The sequence below is a fragment of the Monodelphis domestica genome, chromosome 5 (genome assembly GCF_027887165.1).
Source record: "Monodelphis domestica isolate mMonDom1 chromosome 5, mMonDom1.pri, whole genome shotgun sequence".
NCBI classification, from domain to species: domain Eukaryota; kingdom Metazoa; phylum Chordata; class Mammalia; order Didelphimorphia; family Didelphidae; genus Monodelphis; species Monodelphis domestica.
This window is the reverse complement of record NC_077231.1, coordinates 74,307,790-74,324,681: the sequence shown is the minus strand read 5'-3', so window position 1 is coordinate 74,324,681 and position 16,892 is coordinate 74,307,790. Positions and strand designations below refer to the sequence as shown.

General features: G+C 35.8%; 1 protein-coding gene across 1 annotated transcript in view; it reads left to right on the top strand.

Annotated features, from left to right (window-relative positions):
* The window catches only part of DCN (decorin), a 62,686-nt gene extending 48,305 nt beyond the window's left edge, over nucleotides 1-14,381 (top strand). Inside the window, 2 exon segments of the mRNA XM_001363123.5 lie at nucleotides 2,516-2,654; nucleotides 13,505-14,381. Coding sequence (XP_001363160.2) covers nucleotides 2,516-2,654; nucleotides 13,505-13,699 — 334 coding nt within the window. The 3' untranslated portion in view covers nucleotides 13,700-14,381.
* The last annotated feature ends 2,511 nt before the right edge of the window (nucleotides 14,382-16,892 follow it).

Here is a 16,892-nt window from a genome sequence, read left to right as displayed (position 1 = left end):
TAGAATATTTTTCCATGGTTACATGAGTCTTGTTCTTTCCCTCTCCTCCTCCCACCCAGCTCCCATAGCCAACAAACAGTTCCACTGGGAAAGGTCAAGGACAAATATTAGTACCTTAAGGCTATCATTGTTTCATGGTTCATCCAGATATCCTTGATTTGTGGAAGTTTGTATTGTTGTATGAGAGTAATGGGAAGGGCACACAACTAGAATTTGGGGGACTTAGAATTGAGTTCTAAATCTGCCACTACCTACCTGACTTTGGACAAACCACTTTTTGTCTCTTCTAACTCTAACCAATCTATGAATCTATAATACTATATTATCCTAATTCCAAATATAGAACACTTCAAGCATTTGTTCACTGTGTTCCAGAGGGAAATCTCTTTCCCTCCCCCAAAAAAGTATGAGTTTAATTTAATGGATATAGAGTTCCCTTTCAACTCTGACATTAAGTGAATATATGTAGAGCATAGAAGAGAGGAACAAGGTAATTCACTCTACATTATATCTTATATTCTGGACTCAAATTGAAGTTTAATTATACATTTTTGAAAGTCAAAATGATGAACCACAGGTAGGGAGAATGAGAAAAATAGTGGTATTGGAAAAAATTGAGGGGACAAACTTTTAGTAATATATATATATATTATATGTATATTTTATTTTTTTTTATTTAGTTATATATATATATATATATACATACATATATAAATATATACCATAAGTGACAGATGTTCCTTTCTTTGGAATCTGGTAAAAAATATGAGAAAATGACTAAGAAACCTTTCTCATCCTTCAGGGATTCTATTGTCTCTCCCAGGAAGAGAAAATCTGTACTATACCAAATTGGCTATATTAGCTTTTTTCAGCATATAAATCCCCAGGTAGCTAAATAGCTTTGAAGCTTGTGCCAGTTCTCCAGCCACATGCTTCACATGAGCAAGATAAGCCCTGAGGAATAAATAGTGATTCAGTAGCTGATCTGTTAGATCTCGGCACTAGGATGCTGTGAAGATAGCCTCTCCCACTAGGTGTGCCAGTTCCCAGACCCCATTCATCTTGGACTCTTCTAAGTAAATTCAAAAGTTATTTTTTCAGAACCATTATGTTCCTCTGAGTTTTCTTGTTGACTAGGTCCCTCTAGCTGTGAGAAGAAAGCAGGCAGATGAGCTGAATCTATTTATTCTTTATACAATTATCTTTGAGAGAACCGTCATATGAATATAACAACAGATAAATCATGACAGAAAACACAACTTCCAGTGGGGGAAAATTATATGTGCCATAAATATAATTTCATTAAAATGGTCCCAATACGATTACTTTTGATTAATATAGTAAGATAGAAAAAAAGTAGAAGAGGTTTGTTTGTTTCTCACAGTATTTAAATATGGAGCTTTTAAGATTTAATGCTTTAGTACTGATTATATTTAATTGAAATAGCACAGAAGTGGATGACTAAATTAATGGGATTTGGGGGGACTTTCTTCATGCTTTCCAAATATATTTATAAATTCTATTTGCTGAATTGCAATAATATTGCTCCTAATTGTGTTGTCCAGAGTAAAACAATTTAGCTTTTTGAACCTCCTAATTTATAAAATAAAGGGGTTGTATTGAAGGTATAAGGCTAAAGGAGGAATTCTTACTCTATATTACATGAATATATGTATATATATATTTATATAAATATATATGCTTGTATACACATACATACATATATACTTGATATATATGAAACCTGATAAATAATTTGATATATATATATATAATACATACATAAATCCATATATTTATGTATATATATACTTATATATACTTTCCTTTGTAATCCTCAATATTTGATTTTGTGCATTTAAAAACTTATTTTTTTTGAGAAGGATTCCCTAGGTTTCACCAGATTGTCAAAAGGACCCACCACATACAGCCAATTAACATTTATTACATTTTAATTAATTAATCATTAGTAAGCAATGGGGATATAAGAAGAAATAAAATATAATTCCTGCCTTCAAGGAACCTATAGTCTAATGGAGTTTAAGAATGTGAAGAACCCTTCATATAGATGGGACATTAGAGGCCACTTAAGTCAATTTTCATACTTTATAAATAAGGAAATTGAGACAGAGGGAGCTCACAGTTCTAGAACGAGGAGGGAATTTTGAGATTATCTTGTCAAAACCTTGTTTTTAGTAATAAAGGCAACTGAGCTCCATGATGGTCATCCCTTCCATCACAGAATGCTCACTCTGCTAACCTTTGTCTCTTACAACATTGGCTTGGGGATATGACATGTCTCTCCTGGAAGTACTGTTAAAATAAATGCATCATGCCAATTTCTAGAGAGAGAAGTAACCAATGAAGGAATGAGATTTCTCCAGCTTATTTATGAATTGTGTTCTAATTTGAAGCATAACTGCTCTTCTCATCTGTAAAAACTGGACTAAGCAAGTCATAATTATGATAAAGGTCCTGATGTCTATTATTCATTCAATGTTACTTCCTCTTGCAGATTGGGTCTTAGTTTCAACAGCATTTCTGCAGTAGAAAATGGATCTCTGGCCCACGCACCCCGCCTGAGAGAACTTCACTTGGACAACAACAAGCTCATCAAAGTTCCTGGAGGCCTGGCAGAGCATAAATATATTCAGGTAATATGATTTTCCATTTCCTTTTCCAGCTCATTTTACAGATGAGGAAACTGAGGCAAACAGGGCGAGGTGACTTGCCCAGTCACAGAACTAGTAAAACTGGATTCAGGTGAACAATGTATATGTGGATAAAGCCTTCTTATGAGTGGATTGTAGAGGACAAAGGTTAAAGGTATAATTCTGGTACTTAAAGGAATTTTACTCAATAGTTTTACTCAATAATGGTATTTTAAAGAGGAATAGCAAAGACCTGAGAGGCAGCTTGTCATAGTGTATGGTGGGCTTGGAGTCAAATTATACCTTATTTCTAGTCCTGACTCTGGGACATCTTTGTTCTGTGATGATGGGAAAATTATATTATGTTTTCAGGATTTGAGTAATCTTTGAAGGCCATAAATTATCCAGAAATTGCCATTAAGAATTAATGGAGGGAACTGCTGCACTGAGATTCCTCCCTACCAATTCAATCACTGTTTTCTTAGGTCTGAACCAATCTGACACACACACAATACAAATGTATGCCATAATTAACAAAAATTACATGAAAAGCCTTTTTAGGAAACAGAAAAGCTTCAACTTAAAATTTCCTGTCATAATCCTTTTTGGAGACTTAAAACTGGAGGGTAAATGTTGGAATAACTGGACAAAAAATCTGGCATGACATACTTTAAATTTCATCCACATTGTTAACATTTTTTCATTACTTTCTTAAGTCTAGACAATCAACAAAGCAATAAATCAAACCATTATTTGTAGTTTTTGCCAATTTGGGGAGTATAAATGCTCATGATTTAAAAAATAGCATTTATTAACAACTATCAGTGAGATGTTAATTAAGCACTTTATAAAGATCTCATCTGATCTGATCTCACAATAACCTTAAGAAATAAAGACTATCAATAAGTAACTCCCATCAACCAGTCAGGTGGGCTTCAGCACAGCCTTCAATGCTCATGAACTTTAAGTTAGTTTTAAGTAAAAAGTCAAGGTAACTAATGGTATAAAGGACACTGGAAAAAATACCAGTGAACCTTTTTAACTTTCCCAGCATCTAAGAGTGATGAAGCAAATTGTTGATTTAGCAGGGGACTCGTACAGAGAATGAAATAACCAGCTGTAAATGATCAAGATGTTCCTGCTCCAAAAATGATGCGAATACAACTTAGTGGTCCAATAGCATTGAAACTGAGTAAGAGAACAAAGCTTTTGTAACCCAATGTATGTAACCCAATATAATGTGCCCTGGATTTGGAGTCAAGGAACTTAGAATCCAATGATGAGTCTTTGGCTCTCAGTTTCCCCAACTATAAAACGAGACAGCCTAGAAGACCCCCCAAAAGTTCCCTTTCAGTTTGAACTTGATTTTAATGTTTCTGGAAGACTGATAAGAAAACCAGCCTTATCCCATTCATTTTCAACATGCATTGAATGGGCACCATACTTTTAAAAAAATCATAATTAGAAATAAAATCCCAAGGTTGGATTAGATACTCTCTGGGGTCTTTTCCAACTTCTATTCTATGCTTCTATGGTTCTACATAAAGTAGCATGTGCACAGGGGATTTATAAATTGTTCATAAATTGTTTAGAAACTCTGTTATGCAATTATCTTAAAGTCTAATTCCAGCTTTTAGCTCTTATAATGGCATAAATTCATTTCATATTCATTTAACCATTAGAGCCTTCCTATTACATTGTACTAGGAGTTTATGCCCTCAGATTATCTAGAAATCCTATTGGGCAGCTAGATGGCTCAGTGAACAGAGAGCCACACTTGAAGATAAAAGGTCCTAGCTTCAAATCTATTCTCAGACCTATCTTAGGCTGTGTGACTTTTGGCAAAGTCATTTAATCCTCAATTATTTAGGTTTTACTACTTTTCTACCACGAAACTGATAGTATCAATTATTAGACAGAAGGTAAAGGTAGAAAGAGAGAGGAAGAGAGAGAGAGAGAGAGAGAGAGAGAGAGAGAGAGAGAGAGAGAGAGAGAGAGAGAGAGAGAGACAGAGACAGAGAGAGAGACAGAGAGAGAGAGAGAGAGGAAAAAGAAAGAACGAAAGAAAGAAAGAAAGAAAGAAAGAAAGAAAGAAAGAAAGAAAGAAAGAAAGAAAGAAAGAAAGAAAGAAAGAAAGAAAGGAAGGAAGGAAGGAAGGAAGGAAGGAAGGAAGGAAGGAAGGAAGGAAGGAAGGAAGGAAGGAAGGAAGGAAGGAAGGAAGGAAGGAAGAAAAAGAAGGAAGGAAGAAAAAGAAGGAAGGAAGAAAAAGAAGGAAGGAAGAAAAAGAAGGAAAGAAAGAAGCAAGGAAGGAAGGAAAGAAGGAAGGAAGGAAGGAAGAATTATCATACAACTATTAAGTGTCTGGGGCTGAATTTGAACCCAGAATTTTCTGTTCACTGTTTCATACTTCCTCTAGAGTGCACTGTGTTTCAGGAGATCCCTATCTCCATATTTAAGTTAAAACAAAGCCAACTGGCTTAACTAACCTCTTTTTCAGCCTCTTTTGAGTCACTTTAACTTAGCTTCACTTTAAATTTCCCATCAAAATAATCAAATGATCTAATAAGTATAAAATTCTTTTGTTTAACCACAGAACGGTATGAAATGTCAGGTACAATTACAAATATTTTTTTTATTCATCAGTCTTTTTTTTTAAACATTCTTTTATTTGGTCATTTTCATACTTTGTTCATTGGAAACAGATAATTTTCTTTTCCTCCCCCTTAACCCGCCCCCCCGCCTTCCCTAGCCGAAGCGCAATTCTTCTGGGTATCACATGTGTCCTTGCTCTGAACCCATTTCCTTGTTGTTGGTATTTGCATTAGGCCACTCATTTAGCATCTCTCCTCCATCATGTCCCCTCAACCTCTGTAGTCAAGCAGTTGCCTTTCCTCGGTGTTTTTACTCCCCTCAGTTTGTCCTCTGCTTGAGGATAGTTTTTTTTTTTTCTCGTAGATCGCTGCAGGTTGTTCAGGGACATTGTAAAGCCATTAATGGAGAAGTTCATTACATTCTCTTGTGCCACTCTGTGTCAGTCTCTGTGTACAATGTTCTCCTGGTTCTGCTCATCTCACTCTGCATCACTTCTTGGAGGTTGTTCCAGTCTCTGTGGAATTCCTCCACTTTACTATTCCTTTTAGCACAATATTGTTCCATCACCAACATATACCACAATTTGTTCAGCCATTCTCCAATTGAAGGGCATCCCCTCATTTTCCAATTTTTGGCTACCACAAAGAGCACAGCTATGAATATTCTTGTACAAGTCTTTTTCCTTATTATCTCTTTGGGGTACAAACCCAGCAGTGCTATGGCTGGATCAAAGGGCAGGCAATCTTTTAGTGCCCTTTGTGCATAGTTCCAAATTGCCCTCCAGAATGGTTGGATCAATTCACAACTCCACCAGCAATGCATTAATGTCCCTACTTTACCACATCCCCTTCAGCACTCATTACTTTCCTTTGCTGTCATGTTGAACAATCTGCTAGGTGTGAAGTGATACCTCAAAGTTGTTTTGATTTGCATCTCTCTGATTATAAGAGATCTAGAACACTTTTTCATGTGGTTATTAATAGTTTTGATTTCTTTAACTGAAAATTGCCTATTCATGTCTTTTGCCCATTTTTCAATTGGAGAATGGCTTGATTTTTTTGTACAACTGGTTTAGCTCTTTATAGATTTGAGCAATTAGACCTTTGTCAGAGGTTTTTGTTATGAAGATTGTTTCCCAATTTGTTGCTTTCCTTCTAATTTTAGTTACATTGGTTTTGTTTGTACAAAAACTTTTTAATTTGATGTAGTCAAAATTATTTATTTTGCATTTTGTAACTCTTTCTAAGTCTTGCTTGGTTTTAAAATCGTTCCCTTCCCAAAGTTCTGACATGTATACTATTCTGTGTTCACCTAATTTACTTATAGTTTCCTTCTTTATATTCAAGTCATTCACCCATTCTGAGTTTATCTTGGTGTAGGGTGTGAGGTGTTGATCCAAACCTAATGTCTCCCACACTGTCTTCCAATTTTTCCAGCAGTTTTTATCAAATACTGGATTTTTGACCCAAAAGCTGGGGTCTTTGGGTTTCTCAAAGACTGTCTTACTGACATCATTTACCCCAAGTCTATTCCACTGACACTCCTTTCTGTCTCTTAGCCAGTACCAAATTGTTTTGATGACTGCTGCTTTGTAATAGAGTTTGAGATCTGGGACTGCAAGGCCACCTTCCTTTGTATTTTTTTTTTCATTATTTCCCTGGATATCCTTGATCCTTTATTCTTCTAAATTAACTTTGTTATGGTTTTCTCTAATTCAGTAAAATAGTTTTTTGTTAGTTCAATGGGTATGGCACTAAATAAATAGATAAGTTTGGTTAGGATGGTCATTTTTATTATGTTAGCTCTTCCCACCCATGAGCAATCAATGTTTTTCCAATTGTTTAGATCTAGTTTTAATTGTGTGGAGAGTGTTTTGTAGTTGTGTTCATATAGTTCCTGTGTTTGTCTCGGCAGATAGATTCCTAAGTATTTTATATTGTCTCGGGTGGCTTTAAATGGAATTTCTCTTTCTAATTCTTGCTGCTGAACTGGGTTGGAGATATATAGAAATGCTGATGACTTATGTGGGTTTATTTTGTATCCTGCATCTTTGCTAAAGTTGTTGATTATTTCGATTACCTTTTTGGTTGATTCCCTGGGATTCTTTAAGTAAATCATCATATCATCTGCAAAGAGTGACAGCTTGGTCTCCTCATTGCCAATTTTAATACCTTCAATTTCTTTTTCTTCTCTAATTGCTACTGCTAGTGTTTCTAGTACAATATTAAATGATAAAGGTGATAATGGGCATCCTTGTTTGACTTCTGATCTTATTGGGAAAGCTTTGAGTTTTTCCCCATTGCAGATGATGTTTGCTGATGGTTTTAGATATATACTGTTTATTATTTTTAGGAAAGGCCCTTCTATTCCTATACTTTTTAGTGTTTTCAATAGGTATGGGTGTTGTATTTTGTCAAAGGCTTTTTCTGCATCTATTGAGATAATCATGTGATTTTTGTTGGTTTGCTTGTTTATATGGTCAATTATGTGGATGGCTTTCCTAATATTGAACCATCCTAGTGGATACCTAGTGGAACCATCGTAGTGGATAACCCTTGTGATGACTTGTTGCAGTCTTTTTGCTAGTATCCTATTTAAGCTTTTTGCATCTATATTCATTAGGGAGATTGGCCTATAGTTTTCTTTCTCTGTTTTTAACCTGCCTGGCTTTGGGATCAGTACCATGTTTGTGCCATAAAAAGAATTTGGTAGAACCCCTTCTTGGCTTATTCTGTCAAATAGTTTGTATATTATTGGGGTTAGTTGTTCTTTGAATGTTTGATAGAATTCATTTGTGAATCCGTCTGGACCTGGGGATATTTTCTTAGGGAGTTCTTTGATGGCTTGTTCAATTTCTTTTTCTGATATGGGGTTGTTTAGGTAATTTATTTCTTCTTCTTTTAGTCTAGGCAATTTATATTTTTGTAAGTATTGATCCATATCACTTAGATTGCCATATTTTTTGCCATATAATTGGGCATAGTAGTTTTTAATGATTGCCTTGATTTCCTCTTCATTAGAGGTGAGGTTTCCCTTTTCATCTTGGATACTGTCAATTTGGTTTTTTTCTTTCCCTTTTTTAATTAGACTGACTAGTACTTTGTCAATTTTATTTGTTTTTTCAAAGTAGCAGCTTCTAGTCTTATTTATTAACTCAATAGTTCTTTGACTTTCAATTTTATTAATTTCTCCTTTGAGTTTTAGGATCTCTAATTTAGTCTTCATCTGAGGATTTTTATTTTGTTCACTTTTTAGTTTTTTAATTTGCATGCCCAATTCATTGACCTCTGCCCTTCTTAATTTGTTTATATATGAACTTAAGGATATAAATTTCCCCCTGAGTACTGCTTTGGCTGCATCCCATAGGTTTTGAAAGGATGTCTCACCATTGTCATTTTCTTCAATGAAGTTATTAATTGTTTCTATGATTTGTTCTTTAACTAGCTGGTTTTGGAGAATCATATTGTTTAATTTCCAATTAATTTTTGATTTATCTATCCATGTACCCTTACTAATTATTATTTTCATTGGACTGTGGTCTGAGAAGGTTGCATTTATTATTTCTACCCTTTTGCACTTGTTTGCAATGATTTTGTGCCCTAGTACATGGTCAATTTTTGTGAATGTACCCTGTACTGCTGAAAAGAAGGTGTATTCCTTTTTGTCCCTATTTAGTTTTCTCCATATGTCTACTAACTCTAATTTTTCTAAGATTTCATTTGCTTCCCTCACCTCTTTCTTATTTATTTTTTGATTTGATTTATCTAGTTGAGATAGGGGAAGGTTCAGATCTCCCACTAGTATAGTTTTTCTATCTATTTCATCCTTGAGCTCCTCTAGTTCCTCCTTTAAAAATTTGGATGCTCTGCCATTTGGTGCATACATATTGAGTACAGATATTTCCTCGTTGTCTATACTGCCTTTTATCAGGATGTAATTACTTTCCTATCTCTTTTAACTAGATTTATTTTTACTTTGGCTTTGTCCGATGTCATGATTGCTACTCCTGTCTTCTTTTTATCATTTGATGCCCAATAGGTTTGGCTCCATCCTCTTACTTTCACCCTATGTGTATCTACCTTCCTCATGTGTGTTTCTTGCAGACAGAATATGGTAGAGTTTTGGATTCTAATCCACTCTGCTATTCGCTTGCGTTTTATGGGTGAGTTCATTCCATTCACATTCAGAGTTGTGATTACTAGCTGTGTATTTCCCAGCATTTTGATTTCTACTCCTGGTCCTGTCTTTTCTTCTTTTACTATTTCCTTCTATACCAATGTTTGTTAATAGTCAGCCCCCCCCCGCCCCGTTCCCTCCCTTATTTCACTTCCATTTCTACCCCCCTCCCTTCTTATTCCCTCCCTTATTTTCCCCTGTAGTCTTTTTAAAATTCCCCCCCCACCCTCTCCCTCCCTTGTACTGCTTCCCTCCCCACCAGTCCGTTTTTTTACCCTTCTACTCCCCTATAGGGCACAAATCTATTCTCTTCCCCAATGGATTGGGTTGTTCTTCCCTCTTTGGGTCAGTTTCAAAGTACATAGGAGTTGAGTATTTCCTTTCTCCAACCTTTTTACCCTTCCAGTGTATTGATGTTCTCCCCCCTCCTGCTATGAGCTTCTTTGTGACATATAAATTTACCCCCATTTGTTTCTATTCCGATTTCTTTTAGTCATAACCTCTTTTCTTTTTTAGCTCTAGTCATGTATCTCTCTCTCTCTCTCTCTCTCTCTCTCTCTCTCTCTCTCTCTCTCTATATATATATATATATATATATATACATATACACATGTATATGTATTTATGTATGTATATATCTATATACTTTTTATGTCTTGTCCTTTCATCCTATACAGTTTGTCACTGTTCCCTCTGAGTGTAATTCTTCTAGCTGCTCAGGTGATAGCAACAGTTTTTAAGAGTTACGAATGACCTCTTTTCTTATAGGGATACATATCATTTTAACTTATTGAGTCTCTTATAAAATTTTTATTGTTGTTTTGTTTGTTTTTTCCCCTCTTTTTTAATTACCTTTTGATGATTCTCTTGAGTTCTGTGGTTGGACATCAAATTTTCTGTTCAGGTCTGGTCTTTTATTTATGAATGCTTGGAACTCTTCTGTTGTGTTGAATGACCATACGTTCCCTTGTAAGAATATAGTCAGTTTTGATGGGTATTTTATTCTTGGTTGTGTAGACCTAGTTCCCTTGCTTTCCGGAATATTGTATTCCATGCCTTTCGGTCCTTCAGTGTAGATGCAGCCAGATCCTGTGTTAACCTCACCGTGTTTCCATGGTATCTGAATGGCTTCTTCTTGGCAGCTTGTAATATCTTTTCTTTCATCTGATTGTTTTTGAATTTGGCTATAACATTTCTTGGTGTTGTCAGTTGGGGATTAAATACAGGGGGTGATCTGTGGATTCTTTCAATCTCCACTTTCCCCTCTTGTTCTAGGATCTCGGGACAGTTTTCCTGGATAATTTCCTCTAGTCCAGGCTTTTTCTTTTGTCGTGGTCTTCTGGTAGTCCAATTATTCTTAAATTGTCTCTTCTTGAAAGATTTTCTAAATTATCTGTTTTGTGAATGAGATGCTTCACATTTTCCTCAATTTTTTCTTTCTTTTTGTTTTGTTTTGTAGTGTCCTGCTGCCTTGTGAGGTCACTTGATTCTAGTTGTTGTATTCTGGTTCTTAAAGATTGGATTTCATCTCTGGCCTTTTGGTCGTCTTTTTCCTTCTGGTCTGATTTTCTTTGAAGTTTGTCTTTCATCCTCTTTACCTCATCTTTCATCTCCTTTGCCTCATCTTTCATCTCCTTTGCCTCATTTTCCAGCTGGTTGATTTTGGCCCCAAGGTTTCTCTCCCCTCAGTAGTTCTGAGGGCTCCCGATGGGCTTGGGCTCAGCTGGTGCCCCAAAGCTGGGACCTCCCCTGAGACTCAGCTGGAAGGACCCAGCCAGGGGGCCACAGGCTTCCCCCTTCTCTCCGTGCCTCCCTGCCGCCAGTGAGTCCCGGAGACTGGCTCAGGTTGCTTCCAAGGTGAGTCCTTCAATATAGCCAGCCCTGGGGCCCTTTTGCGGGCCCTGAAGTTCCCGCTGCTGCCGTTGGCTCAGCACTCTGGGTTGGGGGGATGGGTCCTGGGACCTTCCTTCTGCCTGCCCCTTAGATCCGAGTGATCTAGGGTTTTGGCTTTTGGGGGGCCGTATCTTTTGATCCAGGTCTGGGAGGAGGGTTCCCCGGGTCTGTCCTGTTGTTCAGCTTGAATTTTGGTGTCCTAGGAGCACTCAGTTTGCAATCGGTAAGGAAGGGTTTCTGAGGTCTGAACTTTCACAGCTTCTAAGCCACCATCTTGACCGGAAGTCATTATTCATCAGTCTTACATGACTTTGTTCTTTTTTTTTCCCCATGATGCCAGTGAGGGGTAATAGCAAGAATTTTCAGAGGAAAAATAAGGAAATCTGAAGATAAAATTAAGTATCACTCTGCAGAACATCATCTAACATTGGAACAAAATGTTCCAAAATAATAGTCACATTGCATGGTCTTCTTGGGGCATCTAGGTAGCTGAGAGGATAGAGCACTAGGGTTCAAGTCTGTCCTCAGGCTTTCTAGCTGACTGACCCTGGGCAAGTATCTTAACCCCAATTACCAAATTCTTGCTGCACTTCTGTCTTATAATTGATGCTAAAGCACAAGGTAAGTTGTTTTTTTTTTTTAAGACAGAAACTATCTGAGAACAGAAGCTGCATCTTTTTGTCTCAGAGAAAACTGAGGTCAAGCAAAACCTATTTACAACATGTTTTAGTTTTGATTTTCTTATCTATAAAATTGCGAGAATAAAAGCACCTTTCTCCCAAGGCTGTCAGGAACATTAAATGTCTGAAATGGACTTTGTAAATCTCAAGACATTATGTAGATGTGAATCTTTATTATATTCATTGATTACTTACATGTCAGTATCATTAACTGTATTTTGTAATAATAATAGAAAGTACTTAATATGGTGTCTTAAGGTTTGTAAAGTGCTTTATATCGATGATCTCTTTTGCTCCTCAAAACATCCTTTTAAAGTAAATGTTATTACAATTGTTATAAAAAACAGAGGTTGGGAGAAGAGAAGAGACTTAGCTAGGGACATACAGCTGGTATTTGGGACAGGACTAGAATACAATCTTCTTGACTCCAGGTAGAATATTATATTCATTTCAACACTTAGCAACTCCATCAATATCTTGAGATATTTTGCCCCAACCTTGCGATTCAGAGAATTTTCTCAGAGTTTAAAAGTCTTTGTGATTCTTCGTATGATACACATTTTCTCTTTCTTTCCTAAATAATGATGTCTCAACACTCACCATTGTATCAGACAGTTGGTATGACTTTGATCATAAAAAGAGAGTATTCAATATTCACTTACGAAAAATTCCAAGCAGCAGTTTATGAACATGAGTTCTTGCCTCACATTTATGCAATCTTTGGTAATTTTCCAGTTTTTAATTGGTAAAAAATATAAATCAAAATTTACAGTTTTCTGTCTACATAGAGAGTTGGCCTACATGAGGTGTAATGAGAAAAGTAGTCAATCCTTTGCTCAAGAATCTTCCATTGTTCTTTGTTGCCTTTTAAAGAAAACATATCCTGTGTTGGGCAATTAAATCTGTTCTTAACCTGTTTCCAACTTATCTTTCAGAGCTGGATATTTATCTACTCTTTAAATGAATGAATAAGGCATTTATTAAAGGTCTATTATATATAAAGGGCAGTTAAGTGGCAGAGATGATAGAATGTCAGGCCTAGAGTTAGGAAGACTCATCTTTGCAAGTTCTAATCTGGTCTTTTACTAGATGAGTGTCCTGATCAAGTCACTTAATTTTGCCTCAGTTTCCCCATCTTTAAAATGAGTTGAAAAAAAAAAGAAATAGCAAACCATTCAAGTATCTCTACTAAGAAAACCTAGGGTTACACAATGATGGACATGATTGAAAATGACTCAATAAGAACAATGTATAATGTGTGAATCACTGTGTTAAGCACTGGTAGTACTTACAGAAAGTATATCTAGACTAATCGCTCTAAAAATCCTTCACCTTTGTGAAATAATAAGCAATTCATTCAAAAGACTTGAATGAAAAATCAGGTAAAAAGTATATTTTGAGTAAAATCAGCTTATTCTTTTTTTGTTACTTTAAAAATAGTTTTAAAGCAAATTTGTTATTTTTAATGACTTCTGAGATTGATTACCTATTTCTTCCAATTCTATGTTACAGGTGGTCTACCTCCACAACAACAACATTTCCAATGTGGGATCCAATGACTTCTGTCCCCCAGGCTACAACACCAAAAAGGCCTCTTACTCAGGTGTGAGCCTTTTCAGCAACCCAGTACGATACTGGGAAATCCAGCCATCGACCTTCCGATGTGTCTATGAACGCTCCGCCATCCAGTTGGGGAACTATAAATAGATCTGGAGAGAGAATATAAGCGAAAGAGGGGGTTCAGTTGTATAACAACAAAAAATAATGTGGGAAAAGCCTGTTAGTGTAAAGCTAGATACTGGAAACCTAATTGTCAAGTGGGCTTTCCCTTGACAATTCACTATGCATTTAGACCCAATATGCAGTTGAAATAATTGCCTACCATGATTTAAAAAAAATAATAATATTTTGCCTGCAATTTTCAGTCTATTTTCTGAAACATCTTTGAGTTACTATCAATTTCCATAAATCATTGTATATGAGATTTAGAGTAGACATTTGTCTAACATTTGGTCATTAAACTTTAACTTTTGAAATCTTGGGAATGGATCAAGTTAAAAAAGGTCACTTTTATTTGTTTATTTGTTTTTCTTTTTTGTTAATTCCAGAGGCAACCATTTTCTTTGGCTTTAATTCAAACCCTGGAGGTTTACTTATTAATATCCACTATCATCTTTTAAGCATCATGTTGAATGTATCTATTTACACAGGCTATGTAAAAAGCACTATCATTGTTTTGGTAAATAAATACTCATAATGTATTCATATATACATTTTTTTATAAAAAAAAATAAGTGTTGGTTTACAAACCTTCCCTGAACAGAATCTTTTGAAGAAAGCACAACTCACTTTGGCTACAAAAATAATAAATCATTTCAAGTTCCAGGCATTTTCACCTGTGTCTTCTACTTTACACCTTGGGTGGTTGGGTGACATATAACTGACATAAAGTACAAAGCACGGTAGAATAGATATCATTGGTCAATTACATGTAGAGAGTTGGTGCAATGGAAAGTACAATCACTTCCATCACTCCAAGAGCCACTTTATGAGTGTCCGCCATTCTATGCTCTCCTTTCACTGGGCTACTCTTCAATATTGCATAAGCTGTCTACCATACCTAGAATTCTCGGCCTCTTGGAATCCAAGCTTTCAAATTGTGTTCATATAAATTTTGTATCTACTCAGCTATGAACATGTTGGGGAAGAAAATGGCAAACCACTGAAGTATGTCTGTCAAGAAAACTCCAAATGGGGTCATGAAGAGTCAGGCACAACTGAAACAACTGAACAACAAATAGAAATACATGTTGCCTTGCATCTCCGTTTACCATCTGACACCCTTAGTTGAATGTAGGATCGTTGAGGTCAAGGACTGCTTCCTTCTTGTCTTTGTCCTCCAAGCATATATAATGCATTTAATTGTATTGTTGTCTCCATCATTTGGTTCCAAGCTCATTCTCCTTACTTATGTTGCTCTACATGTCTTCCAGCCAATTTTACCTATGTCCCATCCCAAAAACAACATTCCATGTCCCATATCTATGCCTTTACATCATGCTTCGAATGCTCTCCTACTTTAGGATCCCTAGTTCTCTATATAATGCAGGTCAACCCACATCAGAAGCCTATCCTTTCACCTTAGTGGAAGTTTACAACTAGAAATCACATTGTATTCTCAAAATTTTTTTTCTCTTTTATTTATTACTATGACCTTGATAGGTATTAACATGAACATTTCTGCATTCAAATAACAAAACAAAAGAAAACAAAAAAAGAGCACCACATATAAAATTGTGTATCTCTATTACATACAGTTTTTAATATGAATTTTTTTATTTTTATATTATATATATTATATAATATCATACAATATTATAATAAATATTATATAATGTATATTATATAATATTATATAACATATATTTTAAATATGAACAAATATATTTCATATTTCACATGATAGTTCCAATATTGTTTTGCTTGTCTGGTTCTGATTGTGCAATTTTTTGCTCTTTTATTTGTATTTTTAAATGATTCATAGATGTTCTTTTCTTTCTTTTTTGATAAGATTATCATTAACTCTACTTCTTTTCAAATTCTACTATTCTTAAGGTTAGGAGTTATTTTTTGTCTTTTTATTGTGCTAGAGTCTCACACAATTGCCTAGTCCTCTCTAGGTGCTGGAGAAATACTTGTTGAATTGAACTGAATTTGGAATATGAATATGAATTTGGACATGGTCCCCAAATGCTACTCTACCATTCATTACTCTTATAACCTTTGGCAAGTCACTTTACTTTTTTGTGCCTCAGTTTCTGAACCTGTAAAATGAATGGGTTTTATTAGCTGTCCTGTTAACATATTTTCTGGTTCCAAATCTATGACCCTATGAACTAGAGCTAGAAGAGATCTCTGAGGCTATCTCATCTGAGCTCCTTATTTAGAGATGGGAAATTGAGGCCAAGAGAAGTTAAGTGAATCACTATAATTCACTAGCTACTAAATCTTGTTTTCAATGAGTACTTCAAGGAAAACACACACTATTTTTGTGGGTGTGCTTAATCCCTCCACCAGACAAGATTATTTCTCCATTCATGTTTTGTTTTTTTTAAACCTTTGCTTTCCATCTTAGAATCGATACTGGGTATTGGTTCCAAGGTAGAAGAGTGGTAAGGGCTAGGCAATGGGGACTAAGTGACTTGCCCAGGGTCACACAGCTGGGAAGTGTCTGGGGCCAAATTTGAACCCAGGATCTCCTGTCTCTAGGCTTGGCTCTCAATCTCCTGAGCCAACCCGCTGCCCCCTCTATTTATGTTCCTAATGGAAACCGAGGCAGTATGAAGTGAAACCCCCCAGTGTGGCAGAAGCACATAATATAAGACTTAGAAGGGACTTCAAAGACAATTTAGTTCAAATAATATCTGAATAGGAATCCCATTGACAATGTCCTTGAAGAATGCTCTTTCAGCATTTTCTACCTCCGGTCTAGACTCCAGAGACATCTTGCTACATTTTTGTTAAATGCTATTAGTTTTTTAATGCTATTAACATTTAACAATATTAAAATTATTCAGTAATAAGTTTTCCAAATTCTGAGCCAAAATCTACTCCTTTACACCTTCCAATGATTTCTTCCCATTCTCTGTATAACTAGTGGAACAGCCCCCAGATGGGCATTACTCCATATCTAGGAAACCCATCATGTTGTGGTAGGTAACACAAAAGTAAATCAAATAATGTACAAGCAGTAGTGGGGAAGTCCAACAGAAGACAATGGCTATATCTCCCTATAAATAGGCATTTCAGAAGGTTGTGGTCATGGGGAATTGAATTTTAGCTATAGCACCTGGGATTTAGGAGCAGGTTTCAAATTCCCAGCAGGATTGAAATAAGTCAA